The sequence below is a fragment of the Canis lupus genome, chromosome 13, assembly GCF_011100685.1.
Source record: "Canis lupus familiaris isolate Mischka breed German Shepherd chromosome 13, alternate assembly UU_Cfam_GSD_1.0, whole genome shotgun sequence".
Lineage (NCBI taxonomy): Eukaryota > Metazoa > Chordata > Mammalia > Carnivora > Canidae > Canis > Canis lupus.
This window is the reverse complement of record NC_049234.1, coordinates 49,530,285-49,555,356: the sequence shown is the minus strand read 5'-3', so window position 1 is coordinate 49,555,356 and position 25,072 is coordinate 49,530,285. Positions and strand designations below refer to the sequence as shown.

Sequence of the window (25,072 nt, the reverse complement as noted above, 5' to 3'; positions counted from 1 at the left end):
CTAAATTATTCCCACCTAATCATCATAATAACCCTATGAGGCATGTACTTTCTGAAGTCCAAGTCAGATTATATCACTCTTGGAGTTTAAAACCTTCTAGAGGTTTTCCCATTTGGCTATGAATAACATTTAGACTCCTTACTATGGCCTAGAAGGCGCTACATGATCTGACTGCTATCCTATTCCTCTGACCTCATCTCCCTCCCTTCCTCACCTTGATCACGATGATCCTTGCTACATAAGGTCCTTCTGGCCCAGCTCTTTCCACCTTGGGACATTTTTACCTGCTATTTCTGCTTAAAATCCTCTTTCCTCAACCTTGTCATGGCTGCCTCTTCATGATTCAAGTCTCTAGACTCAAATATCACATTCTCAAGGACATCATCCCTCACCATCCAAGATACATCATTCTTTCTAATAACCCCCCTACTTATTTAATCTTCTTTTAGCACTTACCAACACCTCACTTTGCTCACTTATCTCTTTGTTGGTGTGTTTATTGTCTGCTTCTCCCCATTAGAATACGAACTTCTTGAAAGAAGTACATGTTTGCCAAAAGCTAGAATAAGTGCACAACTGGTGCTGAACATATGTTGATTGACTGATCAACTTCCCCTTGTCTTACTTTGAAAATCGCATCTGCCAGGTTGCCTTTGTTGGTAAAACTGGAAGGATGACATATAGCTCCTGTTCTCTCTCTTAAATTCTCACTCAAAAGAACCACAATGGATAATAAACACCCCTCGGTAGCCCTGAAAGTACTATTTTGCACTGGTATAGACCTGTTTTGGGTTCTAAGAGTACGATTTTCTGCAGTGGTATCACTTTTTTAAAAGATTTTTTTATAAATTCCCAAACAATTCTAGCAACTAAAGAAAGGTAACTAATCCCCATTTTATATACAAAAAAAAAACGGAAAATAAAGTGATTTGTCCACAGGTCACAAGGCAAGTCATTTTAGCAAACTCAAAATGCTCTCCTGAGGGGTTGTGATTCCCAGACTAGTTTTCTTTCCTAACAGAATTCCATATCATATCCTCAGTTTTTAGAAACAGGGTAAAATTTATTCAGCCTCCTTGGCAACATGGTCATTAAATATTTATTGAAAACCCAGCTGGGATTGAGCACTACAATGAATGGAAGGGAATGTCAAGGAGGAAGAGAGAGGGAAGCCACAGAATTTGCCAGGCTCTGTGCTGAGCACCAAAGTCTTATCTATTATTTCAAATCACAACAGTCCTCTAAGTGGGAACTGTTAACTTTATCATCTCTTTGTTCACCTTGTTCCACCCAACTTCAAGGCCATCTCTTCTTTAAGACTTCTTTTCTCAGGATCTCTCTTAGCTAATTCCTCTTGTCACTCAGATTTCATACCAAATATCCCTTCCTTAGAGAGGTTTTCCCTGACTACTATATACAATGTAGCTTATTCTCCACCCTCACCCATAGTCAATCATTTCCTTTTTTATTTTCTTCATAGCACTTATTCCTACCTAACATGATCTTATCTGTTTACTTATTTTTTGTCTTCATCTTGTTTACTGGAAATGGTATCTGGCACACAGTGGGCATTCAAATACTTGAATAAATAAATAAGCAGAAACATTCACAACATCACAGAGCTACTGGTAAGGCTGGAATTTGAACCCAGCTCTTACTGATTCCAAAGCCCATATTCTTCGCCTTCTATCCCCAGTCTCTCTACATATCTAGGTCTTCCTTCATGCCACTGACCACTCTTCCAAGATTATCTTTCCCAGTGACTTTGACCTGTGCCCTATAGCAGCAAAATAGCACCCTAGGAACAACTAGAAAGTGAAGTGAAGGATGCCAAGGCAATGGTGGCTTACAGGACGGATGGGCAGTTCACTTCTTTCTCTTTCAAAGCATAGACCCTCTATCTTGATCCTTGGATGAGCAAGGTCTACAATTCTTGGAGTTGCAACAGCAGTCAGGGCAGAAACTGAAATCTTGGTTTCAATCTAGGGGAGAAAAATAAAATAGTATCTGTAATATCAAATAATAAACATCATCTCCATCAAGATTATGAAGAACTGTCTGACCTCTGGACCAGACTTCTCAGCAAATCAAGCAGAAAGAATGAGAATCTTCAGTAACCCATGATCATGGCCGAAAGGATCAATTTCCATCTTTCTTTAACTGTTAAACTAAAGATGGGGAGGAACATGAGAACACTATAAAGGGGAGAGCTCTGCTTTGTTCTTAACTAGTTTGGCCCTTTGGAAACTGGGACTCATGTTATCACAGATCTAACGTGGTTCTCTTCTAACTGGAACAGATAAGAAAAAGAAATCAAAGCCAAGAAGAAGAAAGACAGAAAGAACCACATTCTCCATAGACAATGCTGTCCTAATCCCCCAAGTCATTCCTTACTATCTTAATTATGGAAGTGTGTTCAAATTACATGGACTTCTATTTAAATTACTAGTATTCAAACTCAAAACTTACCACAAGACTTCGAGAGGGAATATAGTCAATAATTGGAAACAAAATAAGGTTTTAACTGTGGGCAGAAAAGGAATACATGAGGTATGTTCCAAATCCCATGAAGGTGCTTCTGTGAATATTCCCAAATGAGTCTAGCCTTTAGGTCATATCAGCCAAGGTACCACATACAGATGTTGTTATGGATAGACTATTTATGTTCCCCTCAAATTCATATGTTGAAGTCCTAACCCTCAATGTGATAATATCAGGAGGTGGGGCCTTTGGGAGGTAATTAGGTTTGGATGAGGTCTTGAGGGTAGAACCCTCATAGTGGGATTGATGCCCTTATAAGAAGAGAGATAAGAACTCCTCTGTGCACACCCAAAGAAGAAGGCATGTGAGCACACAGCAAGACGATGGCTGTCTGCAAGATGAAGGAAGAGAACCTTCATCAAGAAAAGAGTCTGGTGGTACCCTGATCTTGGACTTCTCAGTCTCCAGAATTGTGAAGAATAAATGTCTTTCAAGCCACCCAGTCTCAGGCATTTTGTTACAGCAGCTCTGGCTCACTAAGGTATAAAGGAACTTTCAACCCCCTACCATTTCAGACAGACAAGTAATTAGAGATATCTCAGCTGAGAGTTCTAACTCTTAAATGCTTGAGTATAATGAAATGCTTGTTGTTTTATACTACTAAGTTTGAGGTATCTGTTGCTTTGGTATGAAGCAACAGATAACCAAATTGCCACTTTAAGAATTGATTCTCTGTATTGGTTCTAGATTACCTGGAATTTGTTTTCTGAGCCAATTGGATTTAAAGGTATTAATGATTCCTATTGGCAGTAACTAAAAAGAAAAACACTACTGGTAGTCCATAGTATGCAGTGGCAAAACAGAAAGCAAGACTTTGGTGACCAAGCAGCTGCTGCCAGAAATTATTTTAGTGAAATAAAGAGGTATAATGGGATTAGTTGTTTTTTTCTAAGTGCACTAGAGAAAGTGAGTTAAGAAATGACTGGCTCAGGCCTTTAAATTTCCACCTTAGTATCTGAGTAAGGAAGGGACAAGAAAGTTTTCTGTAATGTCCCTAAAATAAATCCTTATATTCTATGGTTATAGTGCTGAATATTCTGAAAACCAAATTCACAATCTAATTCTGTTCATGGGTAAATTACAGTGCAAATGGAATTACCAAATTTGTTAATTAGAGCAATTTTAAAGTTAGAACAATGATTGGGAAGGAATAGGACCTTGAAAATTGGAATGGGGATATATGCGCAGATTCAAACAAAGCTGGGGACTTTAAACCCTTAAATACTGCTGAGCCTTCCTTACCAATACAATCAGCCCTTCCCGAACCCTCTTAAACTGTTGGTGGTAATGCAAGCTGGTACAGCCATTTTGGAAAACAATATGGAGGTTCCTCAAGAAGTTAAAAATAAAGTTATCATACGACCCAGGAATTGCACTACTGGGTATTTATCCCAAAGATACAGATATAGTAAAACAAAGGAGCACCTGCACCCCAATGTTCATAGCAGCAATGTCCACAATAGCCAAACTGTGGAAGGAGCTGAGATGTCCTTCAACAGATGAATGGATAAAGATGTGATACACACACACACACACACACACACACACACACACACACACACAATGGAATATTACTCAGCCATCAGAAAGGATGAGTACCTACCATTCACATCGACGTGGGTGGAACTGGAAAGTATAATGCTAAGTGAAATAAGTCAATCAAAGAATGACAATTATCACACGGTTTTACACATATGTAGAATATAAGAAATAGTGAAAAGGACCATAAGGGAAGGAGGGGGAACTGAACGGGGAAAAATCAGAGAGGAAGACAAACCTTGAGAGACTCTTAACTCTGGGAAACAAACTGAGAGTTGCTGAAGGGGAAGCAAGGGAGGATAACCTAGCTGGGTGATGGGAGCTCTTAACAGGAGAGCATGTGATATGATGAGTACTGGGTATTATACCATATGTTGGTAAATGAAATGAAATGAAATTTAAAAAAAATAAATGAAAAAAACAACCTCCTGCTTGAGGAGGTTAGAGTTCTCTTGCCTGAAGAACCTGTAATACGTTTCCCTGAAGTAGATACCTTCCAGGTAACTGCTGACCTACCCTTACTATCTCTCATTGCTTCTAGATTTATAACCAGACCCAAGTTCCAACTGCCAAAACAGCCTTCCATGAACTTCTCTATCAGCTTCCATAATTGCTTAAGGTCTAATTCTACATTGTTGTTCTGCTTCTCTGATCAAATCCTAGGTGACACAGTAGGCATAGAGCAGGTAGTCAAAAAAGTTCATTTGATGAAAGGGGAAAATAAATAGGGAGAAAAAGGAAAATACACCCAGAAATAAAAGGAAAGTATGTTACACTTATAAACATGTTGCTACAAAATCAATCAGGAACTGTTTCTTTCACATAGACCCACTTACCCTTTTTGGAGGAACATAGTTTGGATTTGTGGCTTTGGCTATTGAGAGTTGTAATATCCGGGGAGAAGGATCAGAGCTTTGAAGAGCATCTCTTGATAAGTACTCACTGTAGGACCTATATGCAAATAGAACATGAAATATTATAATTATTGGAGGAAAAAGAACCATACTTTTTCATTGTTATATTCAATCTCTGATCAATTATGTATATTTCTTCCTATCTTAGAAAACTCTTTTCCCAGAATCATTAGTGTTTTTTCCACCAGATTGGTATTTCCAAAAAAATTTTTTACTATGATTCATGGTAAGAAGTTATATTGTGATACAGTATATGTAAATCTGTGAGTGTGTGTGTGTGTGTGCGTCTGTGTATGTTGTCTGAAACAAAATTATCATGAAACAATGCTTGCCCTGAGCAAGGCATTCTGGTTTTTAAAATTCCATTTGATTTCATTAAAAAAAAAAAAAAAAACAAACCTAGAATCAATTTCATGATCCACTGACAGGCTGAGATTTGCAGTTTAAAAAGCATTTCACAGGCAGCCTGAGTGGCTCAGCAGTTTAGCGCTGAAGGCGGCCTTCAGTCCAGGGCAAGATCCTGGAGAACCCGGATTGAGTGCCATGTCGGGCTCCCTGCATGAAGCCTGCTTCTCCCTCTGCCTGTGTCTCTCTGCCTCTCTTTCTCTCTGTGTCTCTCATGAATAAATAAATAAAATCTTAAATAGATAGATAGATAGATAGATAGATAGATAGATAGATAATAAATAAATAAATAAATAAATAAATAAATAAATAAGTAGCTAGCTAGCTAGCTAGCACTTCACTTCCTACCTAAACCTTATATGAAATCTCTGAGATAAAAATTCCAGTCACTACCAAGGACCCCTCTGTGATAGCCAGTTTCCTCTGCAATGCAGTTTGAGATAGTGCTGGTCATAATTCCCAGCAATTTGGCCAATTTTCATAGGCTGTTCCCCACATATTCCTTTCCTGGTACAAAAACCTATCAACCAACAAACCTACAAACCTAATATGAAAAAAAAATTTCACAAATAAATATATGATTACCCTCTAAGGGTAGTCTGTTAGTTTTTAAAAATTGTTACACAATTGGGGTGCCTGCATGGCTCAGTTGGTTAAGCATCTGCCTTTAGCTCAGGTCATGATCCCCAGGATTAAGCTCCATGTCAGGTTCTCTGCTCCAGGGGGAGCCTGCTTCTCCCTCTCCCTCTGCCTACTGTCCCCCTGCTTGTGCTCTCTCTCTGTAAAATAAATAAATAAAAATTTTAAGTAAAATACAATAGATACACAACTAGCCACAGAATTAATGTATATAATTTTAAAGTGTACAATTCAGGGGTTTTGGCATATTCACAAGGTTGTATAGCTACTGTCACTATCTAAATTCAGAATGTTTTCATCATCCTGAAGAGAAACCCCATACTGATTAATAGTCCCTCTCTATTTCTTCATTCCCCCACCTTGTGCCCCCAGAACCACTAATCTACTTTCTGTCTCTATGAATTTGTATATTCTGAAATTTTCAAATAAATGGAGTCATATAAATATGTAACCTTTTGTGTCTGGCTTCCTTCACTTAGCATATTTTCAAGATTCATGTATCAGCACATCATTCTTTTTTATGGCTGAATAATATCCCATCATATGATTTACTGTATTTTGTTTATCCATTCATCCATGATGAACATTTGCATTGTTTCCACTTTTTGGCAATTATGAAATGCTGCTATGAATATTCATGTACAAGTTTTTGTGTGATCGTATGCTTTTAATTCTCTTGAGTACATGCCTAGAAGTAGAATGCTGATCATATAACTCTATTCTTAACATTCAAGGAGCTAAAAAGTGGTTTTCCAATTAAGCTGCACCATTATATTCCAACCAGCAATAGATGAGGGTTTCAATTTCTCCACATCCTTCCTCACTCTCTTCTCTAAGCTAAACATGTCATTTCTCTTAATTATTTTTCATGTAACATAGTTTACAGAGGCCTCATCATTTCATTCAGCTCCTTCTGAATAGTATCAAGTTTATTATCAGTTTCTTTTTTTTAAATATTTTATTTATTTATTTATCAGAGAGAGAGAGAGACAGAGACACAGGCAGAGGGAGAGAAGCAGGCTCCATGCAGGGAGCCCGACATGGGACTCAATCCTGGGTCTCCAGGATCACGCCCTGGGCTGAAGGTGGCGCTAAACCACCTAGCCACGAGGGCTGCCCTATTATCAGTTTCTTAAGGTATAACATCCATAAGTGGACACATACACTTAATGTGTCTTGACTAAAGTACTATACAGTAGTACTATCATCTCCCTATAATTGTACATGATACATATTCCATTAATGCACTTAACATTTTTCCAAGAATCACATCACAATTTTGGTTCCATGTGGAAGTATCACCTAGGCTGTCCTTTGAAGACAAAGAGAAATTCAGCATTCAAAGCAAAAGGAAAAACATTTGGAAAGTCATAGAAACCGAAGAGAAACATCAAGTTCTACAAATTGCAAAAACTTGTAATGTTTCATTTTCGTATTTCCTTTTAATTGGCTGACAATGGTAAGTTCAGTGTGAATTTTAGCTTCACCACAGTTTGAATCAAATATAATTACAGGGGATCCCTGGGTGGCGCAGCGGTTTAGCGCCTGCCTTTGGCCCAGGGCCCGATCCTGGAGACCTGGGATCGAGTCCCGCGTCAGGCTCCCGGTGCATGGAGCCTGTTTCTCCCTCTGCCTATGTCTCTGCCTCTCTCTCTCTCTCTCTCTCTCTCTCTCTCTCTCTGTGACTATCATAAATAAATAAAAATTTAAAAAAATATATAATTACAGGTGGGGTACCCGGGTGGCTCAGTTGGTTAACATCCAACTCTTGATTTCAGCTCAGGTCATGAACTCAGGGTCATAAGACTGAGCCCTGAGTCAGGCTCATGGAGCCTGCATGAGATTCTCTCTCCTTCTTCCTCTGTCCTGCCCTCCCTGCTCATGCATGCTGTCTCTCTCTCTCTCTAAACAAACAAACCCCCCAAAATGTAATTACTGGTGATAACCCTCTGATTACTTACAATTACTGCATACATTTGAGTTTTGACTCCTGATCCTTTGAAACACAAGTGAACTTCTAGTTTATGAAACTGTATACACTAAAATAAGAAAAATATTGTGAGATTTAACCAAATTAGGTTAGAATTTATAGATTACCTATTTATTAGATATTCTTTCTTGAATCTGTTGGGCAGTGCCAGCTTCTGGATCCTTTTGGAAGGTTGGCTAAACAGTGCAGGAGAAGGGATCTCCCAGATTACAGAGTCTCTACCACAGCTGTAGTAATATTGAGCCCTGCAAGTCATAGAAGAGAAAAAGAACGAAGTAAAATGAGTATGAATTCCAAAGATTGTAATTTCCAACGCTGACCCCCAGCTCTAGGCCTAGAGGAGGTATGACAGTTTACCCCTTTGCTGCTGAGCTATGGGGAGAAATCAGAAATGGTTGCAGCCATCAAGTTTCAGCTGGCTTCTAACATCCTATTCCAAAACATTAGTTTTCTGTAATAAATTGCATTCTTTTAAATAGACCAAAAAATGACTAATGCAAAGGGAAAACTTGCTGTTTTTAAAACCAAATACTTTCTTAGTCTCTCAGATACAATCACTAGCGCTTTCACAGATATTAAAAGGAAAATAAAAGGCTATATGAACAACTTCATGCCAATAAATTTTAAAATTTAGGTGAAATAGATAAATAGTTTGAAGGACACACACTACCAGTGCTCATTCAGAAAGATATAATCTGAATAGCCCTTGTCAAGAGTTTACTAAGTATTCCATGGTCTTGCTGCCTCAGCACCCATTTTTTTTGACCAAGCAGCCTCCAGGGACCTTTAAACTGACCTTAGCCCATCTCACAAGCACATGCCCTAGATAACAGTCCACAGAGTCATAAGTAAATGTACATTCCTGATATGAATTTGCCAATAGCCCTGTAACCAACAGTCTCCTGACTCCCAATGCCTTCCTTTCCTTATGTATCCTTTAGATATGAGTCCCAAGGAGCTTACCAAAACTCTGCTCTTTTGTTTGAATTGGCCAATCTGGCCTTGGTCTCCACCTGCAGATCCTAATAAGAAATGTGCCGCAGTTCCTGTCTCTCTTTGCACTCATCTTTAACCTCCACATGTGACTCCTTGAGACATGCCAGGTACTTCTACAATCTATGAGTAATAAACTTCTCTCTTTCAATTTCTGTTATGGTCTATTGTTGAACTGTGGGCCCATGCTCCACTTAACAAGTGTTATTTTGACAAATTCATAACAGCCCTATATCTATTAAATTGAATTTATAGTTAAAAACCTAAACTAGGGATCCCTGGGTGGCTCAGCGGTTTTGCGCCTGCCTTTGGCCCAGGGTCGGACTCCCGGCACGGAGCCTGCTTCTCCCTCCTCCTGTGTCTCTGCCTCTCTCTGTCTCTCTCTGTCTATCATAAATAAATAAATAAATCTTAAAAAAACCCCACTAAACTAGAGGGTATTATGCTAGATGAAATAAGTCAGTCACAGAAAAACAAATACTGTATGATTTCACCCATATGTGGAATTTAAGAAACAAAACATAGGGGAAGAGAAGGAAAAATAAAATAAGAGGAAAACAGAGAGGGAGGCAAACCATAAGAGACTCTTAACTACAGGAAACAAACTGAGAGTGGGTGGGTGAGGTATAATTGGGTGATGGGCAGTAAGGGGGGAACTTGAAGTAATGAGCACTGAGTGTTATACGTAACTGAAGAATCACTAAGTTCTACCTCTGAAACTAACAATATAGTATATGTTAATTAAATAGAATTAAAAGGGGCAGCCTGGGTGGCCCAGCAGTTTAGTACCGCCTTCAGCTCAGGGTGTGATCCTGGAGACTCGAGATCGAGATCGAGTCCCATGTCTGGCTCCCCGCATGGAGCCTGCTTCTCCCTCTGCCTGTGTCTCTGCCTCTCTCTGTGTCTCTCATGAATAAATTTTTAAAAAAATCTTAAAAAAAAAATCATAGGTAAATAATTAATTAATGGAATTGAAATAAAAAATTTAAAAAGAAACAAAACAAAACCTTCCCATCAAAAACTCCAGACCCAGATGACTTCATTGTGGATTCTATGAAATACATAAACAAGAAATGCCAATTCTATATATTTTCCAATTGATTCCATGATAACAGCATTACCAAAAGCAAGTAAAGACATTACAAGAAACAAAGACATTGCCACAAAGACACCATTGTAAACAATCCAGACTAATACCCCTCATAAAAATAGATGAAAAAATTCTAAAGTTTTATTGGAACACAGACACAATGAGTTTTCAGAACGTCTATGGCTGCTTCCTGCCACAATAGTGGAGTTGTGTTGTTGCAAACGGAGACTTTGTGGTAAATTTTACTATCTACCCACTTCCTGAAAAGTTTGTTGATTTTTGACTGAAGTCGTATATCAAAAAGAGATCGAGAGATGGCCATCTAAATTATCTTGGAAACCAAACTTCAGATAAATAATGGCATCTGTGCCTTTTTCTTGTTACTTTAACCTCCTTCACTACTTGTGCTCATCCCCTTCCCCCCCTCCACAGTGTTTCCTCAAAGAACCAACCAGCAGAAAGCCTAGTCATTCAACAAACATGCACTAAAAGCAAATTGGCAATGGGTATCAAAAGTCTTAACAGTATTTTTTTTGTCTTAACAATATTTTTACCTTTACATGTAGTAATTAACTCATGCTAAGCCCATGGTGATATACAAAATCCACGAGAAGGTGCATGCATAAATAGTTCATGCACAGCAATGTTATGTATGGCACATAACCCAGTGTAATACTGCCGCTTTGTTAAAAATTCAGTGAGCACCTGGTGACTCAGTCAGTTGAGTGCCCAACTCTTGATTTTGGCTCCAGTCATGATCTCAGGCCATGGGATCAAACCCCATATGGAGCTCTGTGCTCAGCATTGAGATTCTCTCTTTCCCTCTCCCTCTGCCCCTCTCCCTACTTGCTCTCACTCTCTAATAAATAAATAAAATCTTTTTTAAAAAAACCCTCAAAATCCTAGTAAGCCAAAACATTGTAAGATATAAAACAAATTTGCAATTGCTAAATAGTAATTTTTCTCCGGAAAAATTTTATTGTAGTATCAGGTTAGGAAATATATGGAATCGCTAATCCTCAATAATTTTTTACTACAGATTGGATCATTTATGGCTTTGAGATAAAAGTGTTGGGTTCTGTGTTCATTTTCCCTAGGGATTCCTAATAATGTAACCTGATAACATGCAAACACTAACCTGTTAGGTACATATCGGTGGGAGATTTCTTTGGGATGGGCAAGGTCCTCAAGTCTTTTGGTCAGGTGAGCCTTCAAAGCAATATGGGCGATAGGGCAAATAGGATCTTGATTCCCCCAAAACAGTCTTCTGTTAAAAAGCAGAAAAATCAAATGGTAAGGAATTCACTACTAATGGACATCTTAGAAATGGATCTTGATGGCGTCCACATTGATTTTACTTCACTTCCAGAGCTATCTCTATTACAGAATTTAACAATTTCCAGTCATCAGAAAGAGATCAACTACTTATGTAGTTAAGATAAAAATAAAAGGACTGTTTTACCTACTGTCCTAAAACATGGTGATCAAAAATGAATCTATTAGAGTTCTGTTTCTGACATTGTATAATTAGCACTATAATTTATAACCAGCTCAACATAAAACAGGCATGCCATGTACCTGGCACTGAGCTCCTGTTGTGGGTGAAGCCCTGTACCAGGGGGTCAGAAAATAAAATAGTATCAGGGTAAAATTAATAGCTCCCATTAGTGAAATATTGTGAGCCAGCCACTGGGCTAAGTGCTTAGTGACATCAGATCTTTTAGTCTGTAAAATAGGCATGATCACTGAGCAGAGGGTGAAGAGAAAAGGAGAATCAGTGTGGGATTCACTTGAAAGTCTTCACAGAAGAAAGTGAAAGGCACAGACTGCCAGAAATAAGGTACATTCCATGTTGGGGTAACCGTGAGAAAAGAGAATAATCAAGTATTGATCAAGGCATGTTTGGACAGAAGCATGTTGGGAAATAAGTAGGTAACATTGCTACAATGCGTAGGAAAGGCGAAAGGAGTCAGAAGAAGGTACATCGGTACCAGTCAGAAGAAGGTACATCGGTACCTAACTTTGTATATAACTGAAATTGTTAATTTGTTGAGCTTAACTGTTTAAAAGGCACTGTTTTTTAAACTTTGTTTATATTTTTGTATGCATTTATTTCTCTACTTTGCAACCATCAGCCAGAGTCACCATTAGAAAGATTAATTAATGAATTAATATTCCCATCCTCTACATTCTGCTGATTCCATTTCCTAAATATGGCTTAAATTTGTCCACTTCTCCCTATGCCTGTTGTTACTTTCCTTGTCCAGATCTCATCATCCTCATCCTTTGTCCACAACACTGACAGAGTGATCTTTCTAAACTCCAATCTGATCAAAAGAATCTTGCTTAAAAAAAAAAACAAAAACAAAAACAAAAACAAAAACAACAACAAAAAAAAGAATCTTGCTTAATACTCTTTAAAGATTTCCATTGGCTTTTTAATGGAGTCCCAACTCCTTACTGTAGCTTATAAGCTCCTCCACAATTTTTTTTAAAGATTTTATTTATTTATTCATGAGAGACACAGAGAGGGAGAGAGGCAGAGACACAGGCAGAGGGAGAAGCAGGCTCCATGCAGGGAGCCAGACGCAGGACTCAATCCCGGTCTCCAGGACCATGCCCCGGGCCGAAGGCAGGCGCCAAACCACTGAGCCACCCGGGCTGCCCAAGATCCTTCACAGTTTTTACAAGAAGCACCTGCAACTCCAGCCTGTAAGTTCATCCACGGGAAGGAGCATGACTTAATCTTTTGAAGATTTCTCACTAGGATAGTTTAGTGCTTTACATGACAGGTACTCCATCACAATCTGATGAATGAAAAAAGGGTGAAAACTGGGGACTCACCTGATGGTGATGTAAAACAGAGTAGAAGAGAGGAGAGTATGACCACAGGGAAAAGAAGAGGCTGCAGCAAAAAAATTAAGGTCTCAGGTGATGAATGACAGAGTGGGAGTGAGATTGGGGGAAGATAGTAACTGTTTCCAAAAGAGAAGACTGTCAATAGAGGTAGGAACACCATGGAATGGGAGAAGAAGATTTCAAAACAAGATGCATTAAATATATCAGAAAGCATCAATTATAACTTAGACATCAAGAATGGAAACTGAAAAAAACAAAAGATGATGGGACTTGGCCAAGAAAATATCAGTGGTAATAGAAAAACACCACCAATAGAAGTGTAGAGCTTCTTAAGGTAAATACTAAAACTCTGGTGGAGAAAGGCTAAGGGAGTCAGGGATTAGGAAGCAGAGGTGACATATATACAGCTGACTCTTAAACAATGAGGAGTTAGGGGCACTGACCCCATGCAGTTGAAAATCTGCATATAACTTTTGACTCCCCAAAAACTTAACTATTAAAAACCTGTTGATCAGAAGCCTTACTCAGTCAATGAACACTTATTTTTGTATATGTATTATATGCTGTATTCTTACAATAAAATAATCCAGAGCAAAGAAAATGTTATTAAGAATCACAAGGAAGAGAAAATACTTTTAAGTACTGTACTCTATTTATTAAAAAAAAATATCTGGGTATAAACGGACCTGTGCAGTTCAAATTTAAGTTGTTAAACATTCAACCAATGTATATTTGTTTTGTATTTATTGCTGCAAATGCAAAACAAAAGGTACTTTAGACACAGTAATTATATCAGTCCATAATATATGGTCCTGATGAGGAACTGAACCCTTATGAGATGGTCCTGATTAGAGACTGAACCCTCATGGGATCATTATCCACTTGAAAATCTTGGCCATAAAAACTAGAAAATACATAATATAAACTAAAAGTATTGGGAACTATGTAAAAGAAAGGAGAGCCAGCTCAAAGTAAGTTAGAAGGAAAGGATCAGTGGGGATGAGAAAAAGCAGAGATTATACAGTCGAGAAAAGTAATGTTCATCAGAAAGTCAGGAAACTAACCGACATGTCAAAGTAACATATTATGCAGATGACTCTTCACTCTACTCTGACAGCATTGAAAAATCACCTATGTTTAGCTGTTATATAGCTAACAATATCAGGGAAATAAATATTTAATCTTCTATGGTCCATAATGAGGATTTGACCCCAAAGCATACAGTTTTTACCCATATTATACCTGTTTAATGGATCTGTGAGATATAACAATGTCTGACACAATCACACTCCTAGAATTCTAGAATAAGGGACCTAGTAAAGTTCTTGAGAGTTGTGTGTTCAGTCCCTTTTCTGAACAGTGAAGTCCCTAGTCTTACGTATTTCCAGAACCAGAAAACAAAAAACAGCTTTCATTAGTCTATTTCCAGAGTGTTATTGTTCTGAAATTCTTACACCTTCTCCTATTATAACATTTATTTAGCTTTCATTTCTATAAGCTGCTTTATGTACTTGAAGATTTTTGAGGCAGTCTTTAATCTTGCTTTGTCAGTCTGGCCAACTACAGATTCTTTGAATGTATCCTCATAGGTTCCCTTTTTCTTTCTTTGTCTTCCTTTGTCTTTCTTTCTTTCTTCCTTTCTTTCTTTCTCTCACTCTCTTTCTTTATTTATTTTTTCATTTGAGATAGAGAGAATGTACGCACAAGCCAGGAGGGGCAAACGGAGAGGAAGAAAGAATCTGAATGAGACCCTGTACTGAGCACAGGGGCCCAACCCAGGGCTCAATCCCTCAACCTTGAGATCATGACCTGAACTAAAACCAAGAGTCAGATGTTCAAACAACTGTGCCACCCTTGCCGCCCCTCCATTTTTCTTTTAATAATTTTCTTCCTTGGCTTTCCTGGTTCTCTCTCTCATTCATGCTCTCTCTCTCTCCCTCTCTCCTTCCCTCCCCCCACTCTCTCTTTTCGTTTTACTGAGAAATAATTGGTATACATCACTATGTCAGATTAAGGCATACAGCATGATGATTTGATTTACATATATTGTGAAATGATCACAATAAGTTCAGCTAACATCTATCTTCTTCTATTCTCTCTTGCTTACTCCTCAGTTTCCTTAGGTAGTGTCTCTTTTATATCTTAAACAGTGGCATGTGCCAAAAGTTTCCCTATTCCTCGAGATTTTTTTTCTTAATTATCACCAAAGGGGCACCTGGGTGGCTCAGTGGGTTAAATGTCTGACTCTTGATTTCAGCTCAAGTCATGATCTCAGGGCCATGGAATTGAGCCCATGCTGGTCTCCAAACTCAGTGGAGAGTCTGCTTGGGATTCCCTCCTCCCTCTGCACCTCCCCCTCATGCTTTCTTTCTCTCTAAAATAAACAAATCTTAAAAAAAAAAAAATACTAAATACTGATGTTTCCAAAATAGTATCTCCAAGAATTCTCAATCATCTCCTGACTTAAATTTATATTTCCAAATTCTAGATGTCTCAAAAACATCTCACATGACCAAATGTACCTTCCTCCCAAACCTTTCCCCCTCTTGCATTTCTTTTGGCAGTTATAATAACATTTTCCACCTTATTTCTAAAAAGCAGAAACCTAAAAATCAATTTGACTCCTCCTCTTCCTCAGGCTCTACATTTGTCACTAAGTTCTATCTATCTCTATCTTGACCCTAACCTTTCTTAGAACCCTGAAAGCCACTCTCCTGGGACAAAGACTTCATTATTTCTCTCCTGCATTATTGTAATAGCCCCAAACCAACCTTCTTGACTCTAATTCTCCATGCCATCAAAGGGACCATGCCTTTCTAAGAGAGCCATTGTGATATAATTTAAGGGCTATTACAACAATGCAGGAAAGAAATAATGTTATTATATTATATTATAAAATTAACTTGAAATGTATCATAGATCTAAATGCAAAATTATGCAACTTCCAGAAGGTAACATAAAGAAACTCTAGGTGACCTCCAATTTAGCAATTCATTTTTAAATATGACCAAAGTATGATCCAGGAAAGAAAAAATCAATAAGTTGAATTTCATTAAAATTAAAACTTTTGCTCTGCAAAAGAAACTGCTAAGAGAATGAAAAAATGAGTCACAGACTAGGAGAAAATATTTGCAAGACACATATCTGATGCCTAATAATCTTATAATATTGTAAGGTTACAATACTAATACCATAGATAGGATGTCTTATAAACAACAAAAACCTATTTCTCACAATTCTGGGAGTTGGGAAGTCCAAGATCAAAGTGTCAGTGGATTTGGTGCCTAGTGAGAACTTGCTCTCTGGCTCATAGTCAGGCATCTTCTTGCTGTGTTCCCACATTGCTGAGGAGCAAGGGAGTTCTCTGAGGTCTCTTTCATAAGGACATTAATCCCATTCATGGGAGCTCCATCCTCATGACTTAATCACATCCCAAAGGCCTTACTTCCTAATACCATCATATTGGGAATTAGGTTTCAATGTATTAATTTTAAGGGGATATAAACAGTCTATAGCATCTGATAAAAGATTGGTATTCAAAATATACAAAGAACACTTCCATTTCAACAGTAAAAAACAAACACCCAAACAAAAAGTGGGCGAAAGAGATGAACACACATTTCACCAAAAAAGATATGCAGATGGTATATAAGCATATGAAATATGCTCAGCATCATGTCATTAGAGAATTACAAATTAAAACAATGAGAGATACCATTATACATCTTTAGAATGGCTAAAATATAAAACACCAAATGCTGGTGAGGATGTAGAACAATAGGACCTACTTTATTCATTGATGGTGGGATTGTTGGACACTTTAGAAGATGTTTAGCAATTTCTTACAAAGCTAAACAGATTCTTACCATGTGATCCAGAAATTGCATTCCTGGGTATCTACCCAAATAGGTTGAAAACTTTTATCTACATGAAAACCTGCACATCAATGTTTATACCATTTTTATTCATAATTTCCAAAAAGTGGAAGCAAACAATATACCCTTCAATAGATGAATGGATAAGCAAACTGTGGTACAACCAGACAATGGAATATTAGTCGGTGCTAAAAAGAATGAGCTCCCAAACAATGAAAAGACATGGAGGAACCTTAAATGTATATTGTTAAATCAAAGAAGCTGATATGAAAAGGCTATATACTATATCATTTTAACTATATGACATTCTGGAAAAGGCAAAACTGTAGATATAATAAAAAGATCAATGGTTTCCAGGGTTTGGAGATGTGAGCACAGAGAGAAAGAGATGAATCGATAGAGCACAGGTAATTTTTAGGGCAGTGAAACTATTTGACATAATACTATAATGGCAAACACATGACAAGAATTTGTCAAAATCCATAGAGTTAACAACACAAAAAGTGAACTCTAATGTAAACTACAGACTTTAGTGAATAAAGTGTCAATATTTCTTCATGAATTGTAACAGATATATCACACTAATACAAGATGTTAAGATTGGGGTAAGCAATAGGAGTGGGTAGTGATACAGAAATTTTGTACTTCTGGCCAGTTTTTCTGTAAGCCTAAAACTTTTTTAAAAATAAAGTGTAAGGACACTTGGGTGGCTCAGCGGTTAAGCGTCTGCCTTAGGCTCAGGATGTGATCCTGGAATCCTGGGATTGAGTCCCACATTGGGCTCTCTGCATGGAGCCTGCTTCTCCCTCTGTCTCTATCTCTGCCATCTCTCTCTCTCTCTCTCTCTCATGACTAAATAATTAATCTTTAAAAAAATAAAAATTAAAGTATTTTTTAAAGCAATAGGGTGTCAGAGAAAAAGGAAAAAATTAAGGCTCTATTCAGAAGCCAAAGAAGGAAAGGGGGGTTCTGTGGCCAAGGATGGTCAGTGTGTCCTACTGGTTGGAGATCCAGAGAACAGGTGTGCTTTAGGCAGAGGTTTAGAGACAGTACATTAGGAGCAACAAAGTTGAACTCTAAGGATAGACAGAAGAGTTTCAAAGTAGTTTTCAAATCTGTCTACTTTTTAGAATTATCTGGGGAACTTTTAAAACTCCTAAAGTCTAGACTGGACTCCAGACCAAATAAATCAGGATTTCTGGGGATGGGGTTCAGGTCTCAGTGTTTTATAGGTCTCCAGGTGATTCCATTGCAGACTAATTTGAGAACTACTGACTTAGGGTTAGTCTTCCATGTGTTGACTTAACTGAGGGGACAATATTGATTCCGTGGATTCAGTTGAGCAAAGAGTGGATAAACCTGAGATGCAAGGTTAGTGGACAAGTTAGAATAATACTTACCTATTTAATTTAAGGAACATTATCCTCACAAAGAAGACTGTAATGTTGCCTTACCTATCTGGGGCTCCCCATTGTTTTTTAGGCCTAGAAAGATCTCGGATTCTCTTCCTAGAAAAAAAACTAACAAAAACCAGCTGATTAATTCAGAGAGAATGTTTAACAAGTATGGTTATATTTGGATAGCTCTTACTCAAACAAATCCCATCTTGGGAAGCGGGGACACAAAGCTCTGTTTGATAGGATTTGAAGAGTACTAAAAGCGCAAAGTATTCAAAAATATTGCGGACCCAAAATTCTCACTTCTAGAATCATGAATAATATAGAACATAGTGAAACAAAGACAATAAATATGCAATAAAACCAAGAGCAACTTGTCTCCAGAAGACCCCAGATAAAATGCACAGTTAATGGGTAAAATTCTCATTTCTCATATTAAGTGAATTTGTAAATGGCCTGATGGCACTGGATTCTGAAGCAACTGCACAGATAAATTTCAGACAGTTGGTTTTAGGAAAACTATGAAATAGACAAAATATGCTTTGAGTACCACTCAATCCCTTTCTTCCCTACTTTGCTCCTTTGAACCTTCTCTGATTGTTCTGAACCTACCTATAGCAGACAGTTTGCACTCACCAGGTGTCTATGTGTTGTGTTCCTCCACATTTCCAAGCCTCCTTTCAGTTCTTTTTTTTTTTTTTAACTTATTTATTTAGAGAGGGAGAAGGGAGGAGCAGAGGGAGAGAGACAGAGAGAACTTAAGCAGGCTCCATGCCCCCATATGGGGCTCAATCTCACAAACCTGGGATCATGACCTGAGCTGAAATCAAGAGTCAGATACTTCATCAGCTGAGCCACCCTGGTGCCCATCCCTTCAGTTGTTTAGAGCCATGTGAATAGTTCTGTCTTACTTCAGCAGAAGTATTGAATATCACTTCCAGGGCAAGCTAAAAGCTTAAGAGCTAGTGTGCTTCCTCCATTTCCCTCTTCTCCTGTTGCAGTAACTCTGGAAGCCACATATTCCAGATGGCACAGCTAAAAGACAGAAGAGGCCAGCCATCTCACACTGGACTGTGACACAAGGGAAAAATAACCTTTTCTTGCATTAAGTCATTAAGAGTTTTGTATCTTATTTGTTACTGCAGCATTGCTTATCCTGTGCAGATTAATATGCCACCTGTATTACTATAATTTATATTGTAATTATATAGGTACTTGCTTGGATTGCTTGGAGTTTGAAGGGCCCAATAAATAACAACCCTTTATTGCCCACAGGTAGGAACTAACTGAAAAATAGGTACAGTAGTCAGATAAATTGAATAAAAATACTTTCTCGTATGTATGTAGGTATGTAATTATTTATTTATGAGAGACACACAGAGAGAGGCAGAGACACAGGGAGAGGGAGAAAAAGGCTCTCTTTTTAGGAGCCTGATGCAAAACTCAATCCTAGGATCATGACCTGAGCCAAAGGCAGATGCTCAACCACTGAGCCTACCCAGGTGCCCCTGGTGAAATGGTTTTGAAGAGACTAGTGTGGATTCCTGACATCCCTGAATTGAACTTGTCCCTCAAACGGCAAGCCTCCCCCTGCAAGGGCTAAGTTTGATATATAAAGAAAGCAGATCACAAAGATCATTCACTATAGATAGGCAGGTCTCAAAGAAATAGGACCTTCAAGGGGTCAGTTCTCTCTCCCAACTCCATCAAACAGAAGTCATTCCTACCCACCCCCCTTCATCCCGGAGTCTAATTAAGGGATAATAAGGCAAGAGGTCAGGAAAATTATTCAAGGTAAGTGCTTCTAGATACAAAAAGGAAAAGCATTCTCCCTAAAATTTGTCTGAACTCTTGATAGACTTTATTTTTTTTTTTTTAGTTTCAAGTTTTTATTTAAATTCGAGTTAGTTAACATGCAGTGCAATATTAGTTTCAGGTATAACATTTAGTGATTTATCACTTACATACAATAGCAGGGGCTCATCACAAGTGTACTCCCTAATCCTCATCACCTATTTAACTCATCCCCCACCCACCACCCCTCCAGCAACTCCATTTGCTCTCTATAATTAAGAGTGTTTTATGGTTTTCCTCTCTTTTTCCCCACTGTGTTCATTTGTCTTATTTCTCAAATTCCACATATGAGGAAAATCATATGGTATTTGTCTTTCCCTGACTGACTTATTTTGCTTAGCATAATACTCTCTAGCTCCAACTATATCATTGCAAATGGCAAGCTTTCATTCTTTTTATATTTTGCAAGTTTCATTATGGTATGTCTTGGTTGCCTGCTTTTGTTGATTTTTGGTATGTCTTGGTTGCCTGCTTTTGTTGATTTTGAGTCTCTTGGACTTGAATGCCTGTTTCCTTCCCCAGACTGGGAAGTCATCAGCTATACCATGTTTAAATAGGCCTTCTGTCCCTTTTTCCTACTCTTCTTCTGGGACTCCTACAATACAAATATTATTGCACTTTATGGAATTACTGAGTTTCCGAAGTCTATATTCATGATTTAATAGTATCCTTTCCCTCTTCTTTTCAGCTTATTTTCCATAATTTTATCTTCTATACCACCCATTCATTCCTCTGTTTCTTCCATCTTCATTGTGATTACATCCAGACAGTTTTGCATCTCAGTTATAGTATTTTTTATTCCAGCCTGACTAGTCTCTGACACACGGTTTCTCTGGTGTCTTCTATGCTTCTTTCAAGTCCATTCTTATGACTGCTGTCCTAAATTCTTATTCAGGTATATTACTTATATCTGTTTTGAGCAAATACCTGCTAAAATTTCTTCTTGTCTTTTTTGAGAGAGAATTCCTCTGTCTTGTCATTTTATCTGTTTCTGTCTTTTGGATCTTATGAAAGCTTGTTATGTTTCCTGCTCCCAAGAGCAAAGCTATATTAAGAAGGGGTCATACACTATCCAGGGCCTGGCACTTCAGGAAGTGTTTCTGGTGCATGCTGTGTACACTCTGCTGTTGCATTTTGCCTGCTCTTTCCCACGGACCAGTGCTTTGCAAAGTTCCTCCTTGCTTGCCAAGGGGAGTTTTTGGAACTTTAACTAGGTGTGCTTTGATCTGTTTGTTAAAATGAGCCTGATTTAAAAAATAATAATAAAATAAAATAAAATATGAAAAACCTGATCCAAGAAAAGAGTAAAGGAAAAGGAACAAAAAAGCAAACAAAAAACTATAAACTTGATTCCAAAGAAAAAAGAAAGAAGGAAAAAAGAAAAATAAAGGAGGCTGATCCAAAAAATGAGAAAAGAAAAGAAAAAAAAATGAGAAAAGGAAACAACAAATGAACAAAAAACTATAGGCCTAATTTCAAAGAAAAAAGAGGGGGGAGAAAGGCCTGGTGCTATTTCCACCAGAACTGAAGCTGACACTTTGGAGTAACTCTGATCAGTAGCCTCAGTAGATGGTGAGGCGGATGGGGTGCCGTGTTGCTCCTCTAGGGGAAAAGTCCACTACACTGGCTCATAGTCGGACCTGTCCTAGGAAAAGTGTCCCTGAAGGGTGCAGTTTGATGTGAGCAGCTCCAGCCTCCACTGGGAGCACTGTGTTGCTCACTGAAGTCCAATCATGCCAGTGGGCAGAGGTGGAAGATGGCATCTCCCCACCCTTTTATCCCTCTCATCTCATGGGAACTGGTGCCCAAGGCTGTTCAGGGGGTCCTTACAAGAAAAGTGAATAATCTCCCCTCCTATGTCCCAGGCTTCCATCAGATTCCTATGCTCAACCTGTCTGCCTGGGCTCCTGGCACACTCAGCACCACAGTTCTCCTGGGTTTATCTCTGGCCTGCAGCTAGGATTCAAAATTCCAAATCTTAAAGGACACAGCAAGGAGCAGACCTGCTCCCCTCCCCCAGAGAAGAGCTTCTTGGTGCTGTGCCCAGCACCACTCTGTCCCAGAAAATCAGTTGCACAGCTGCACAGGTGCCTGGAGTTAATGGTGAAGCACAGTGAAAAGCTGGGACCAGGTTATCTGCTCTCTGCCCACACCTCTGTGCCCTACTGTTGAACAGCCAATCAGTGGTGCCCACTGGGTCTTTTGTCCTTGCAGAGGCAATATACTCTCTTCTAAATGTACTCCAGGAAAAGGAGCATTCTCTGCCAGTGTGACCCAGGAGATCCCCACACCATGATGTCTTGTGCAAGCCCTACGTGCTGCTCTCTCATTTCCTCTCTCCCTGTCTTCTCTCCAAGAAAAGGGTTTCCTTCCCTCTGTGGCACTGCAGCTTTTCTTTCTCCCAATTCATGACTCCAAATCTCACATTTGCTACGTTCCCTCCCTCTAATTATGTGATTATCTTAATCCTTAGATCAGTTTCCTAGTTGTTCAAAATGATATGATGTTGATCTAGCTGTATTCAAAGGATGAGGCAAACCCAGGGTCCCCCTACTACTCCATCATCTTAACTCTCCTCTCCTCCCAAGATTTCATTCTTTTTGATGGCTGAGTAATATTCTGATATATATATATATATATATATATTATTTATACACATACCATATCTTCTTTACCCATTCATCAGTGGATGGACATTTGTGTTCTCTCCATAATTTGGCTATTGTAGATAATGCTGCAGCAAACATCAGGGGGCATGTATCCCTTTGAGTCAGTATTTTTGTATCCTTTAGGTAAATATCTAGTAGTACAATTGCTGGTAATGGAGTAGTTCTATTTTTAACTTTTTGAGGAACCTCTATGCTGGTTTCCAGAGTGGCTGCACCAGTTTGCATTCCCACCAACAGTGCAAGAGAGTTCCCCTTTCTCTGCATCCTCACCAACATCTGTTGTTTCCTGAGTTGTTATTTTTAGCCATTCTGACTGGTGTGAGGTGATATCTCATTGTAGTTTTAATTTGTATTTCCCTGATGGTGAGTGATGTTGAGCATCTTTTCATGTGTCTGTTAGCCATCTGTATGTCTTCTTTGGAAAAATTGTCCATTCATTATTTCTGCCCATTTTTTTAACTGGGTTATTTGTTTTTGAGTGTTGAGTTTGGTAAGTTCTTTATAGATTTTATATATTAACTCTATATTAAATATGTCATTTGCAAAAATATCTTCTCCCATTCTGAAAGTTGCCTTTTAGTTTTGTTTCCTTCACCGTTCAGAAGCTTTTTATCTTGATGAAGTCCCAATAATTCATTTTTGCTTTTGTTTCCCTTGCCTCAGAAGACAGATTTAGTAAGAAGTTGTTACAGCTGATGTCAAAGAGGTTACTGCTTGTGTTATCCTCTAGGATTTTGATGGTTTTCTGACCCACAGTTAGGCCTTTAATCCATTTTGAATTTATTTTTGTGTATGATGTAAGAAAGTGGTCCAGTTTTATTCTTCTGCATGTTGCTGTCCAGTTTGCCCGACACCATTTATTGAAGAGATTGTCTTTTTTCCACTGGATATTCTTTCCTGCTTTGTTGAAGATTAGTTGACCACAGAGTTCTGGGTCCACTTCTGGGTTCTCTATTCTGTACCATTGATCTATGTGTCTATTTTTGTTCCAGTACCATATTCTCTTGATCACTACAGCTTTGTAATATAACTTGAAGTCTGTAATTATGATGCTTCCACCTTTGCTTTGCTTTTTCTAGATTGCTTTGGCTATTCGGAATCTTTTGTGTTTCCATATACATTTTAGGATTATTTGTTCTAGCTCTGTGAAAAATGCTGGTGGTATTTTGATAGAGATTGCATTAAATTTGTAATTGCTTTAGGTAGTATAGACATTTTAACAATATTTGTTCTTCCAATCCATGAGCATGAAATCTTTTTCCTTTTCCTTGAGTCATCTTCAATTTCTTTCACAAGTGTTTTATCGTTTGCAGAGTACAGACTTTTACCTGTTTGGTTAGGTTTATTGCTAGGTATCTTATGGTTTTCAGTGCAATTGTGGGATCAATTCCTTGATTTTTCTTTCTGCTGCTTCATTATTGGTGTATAGAAATGCAATAGATTTCTGTATGTTGATTTTATATCCTATAACTTTGCTGAATTCATATATTGGTTCTAGCAGTTCTTTGGTGGAGTCTTTCAGGTTTTCTACCTGGGTATCATATCATCTGCAAATAGTGAAAAGTTTGACTTCTTCCTTGCTGATCTGGATGTCTTTTCTTTTTGATATCTGATTGCTGAGGCTAGGACTTCCAGTACCATGTTAAATACCAGTGTTGAGAATTAACATCCCAGTCCTCTTCCTGACTGTGGATCTTACATTAATGTGGTGTATCATGTTGATTGATTTGTGAATATTAAACCACCCTTGAAGCCCAGGAATAAATCCCACTTGATTGTGGTGAACGAATCTTTTAATGTGTTGTTGGATTCCATTTGCTAGTATATTATTGGGAATTTTTGCATCCATGTTCATCAGGGATATCAGCCTGTAGTTCTCTTTTTTAGTGGGGTCCTTGCTTTAAAATAAGCCCTGGCCTTGGTGTCAGGTAGGATTCAGGTCTGACACAGCATGGGGCAAATCCTTATGTAAAAGACATGGCTTCCCTAATTAAATAGCAACTGATACCTCATGAAGCTCCTTTGAGAAAAGTGGGAGGAGGCAAGTAGGATAAAATCCTTCAATCAGATTATTTATTTATGTTCCTCTGTCTAATGCATTTGCTCTGCTTCAGCCTTTAGGCTACAACTTACTTGCCCCTTAATGCCGTGCCTTAGCTAAGCTAGGGGAGTAATGTAAGTAGGGATTCTATGTACACAAGCCAGGCCACGGTGTTAACAGAGGGACAGGTCCCCTGAGGACAGTGTGGTGCTGGTAGCAACCAATATTGGGGATGTGGACCCTAGGTCCAACAATTCTGCTCATCT

The 25,072-nt window shown here is 38.4% G+C and overlaps 1 protein-coding gene across 2 annotated transcripts in view; it reads right to left on the bottom strand.

Annotated features, from left to right (window-relative positions):
* Positions 1–25,072, bottom strand: part of THEGL (theg spermatid protein like) — a 46,150-nt gene that overhangs the window by 3,066 nt on the left and 18,012 nt on the right. Inside the window, exons 4-8 of one of the 2 annotated variants that reach the window (XM_038556178.1) lie at positions 18,300–18,353; positions 11,250–11,378; positions 8,136–8,273; positions 4,917–5,031; positions 1,851–1,982 (exon numbers count right to left, since the gene is read on the bottom strand). In XM_038556178.1, the coding sequence (XP_038412106.1) occupies positions 1,851–1,982; positions 4,917–5,031; positions 8,136–8,273; positions 11,250–11,378; positions 18,300–18,353 (568 nt within the window). Of the gene's footprint in view, positions 1–1,850; positions 1,983–4,916; positions 5,032–8,135; positions 8,274–11,249; positions 11,379–18,299; positions 18,366–25,072 lie in introns of both variants that reach the window. The other variant, XM_038556177.1, reaches the window with a different exon arrangement.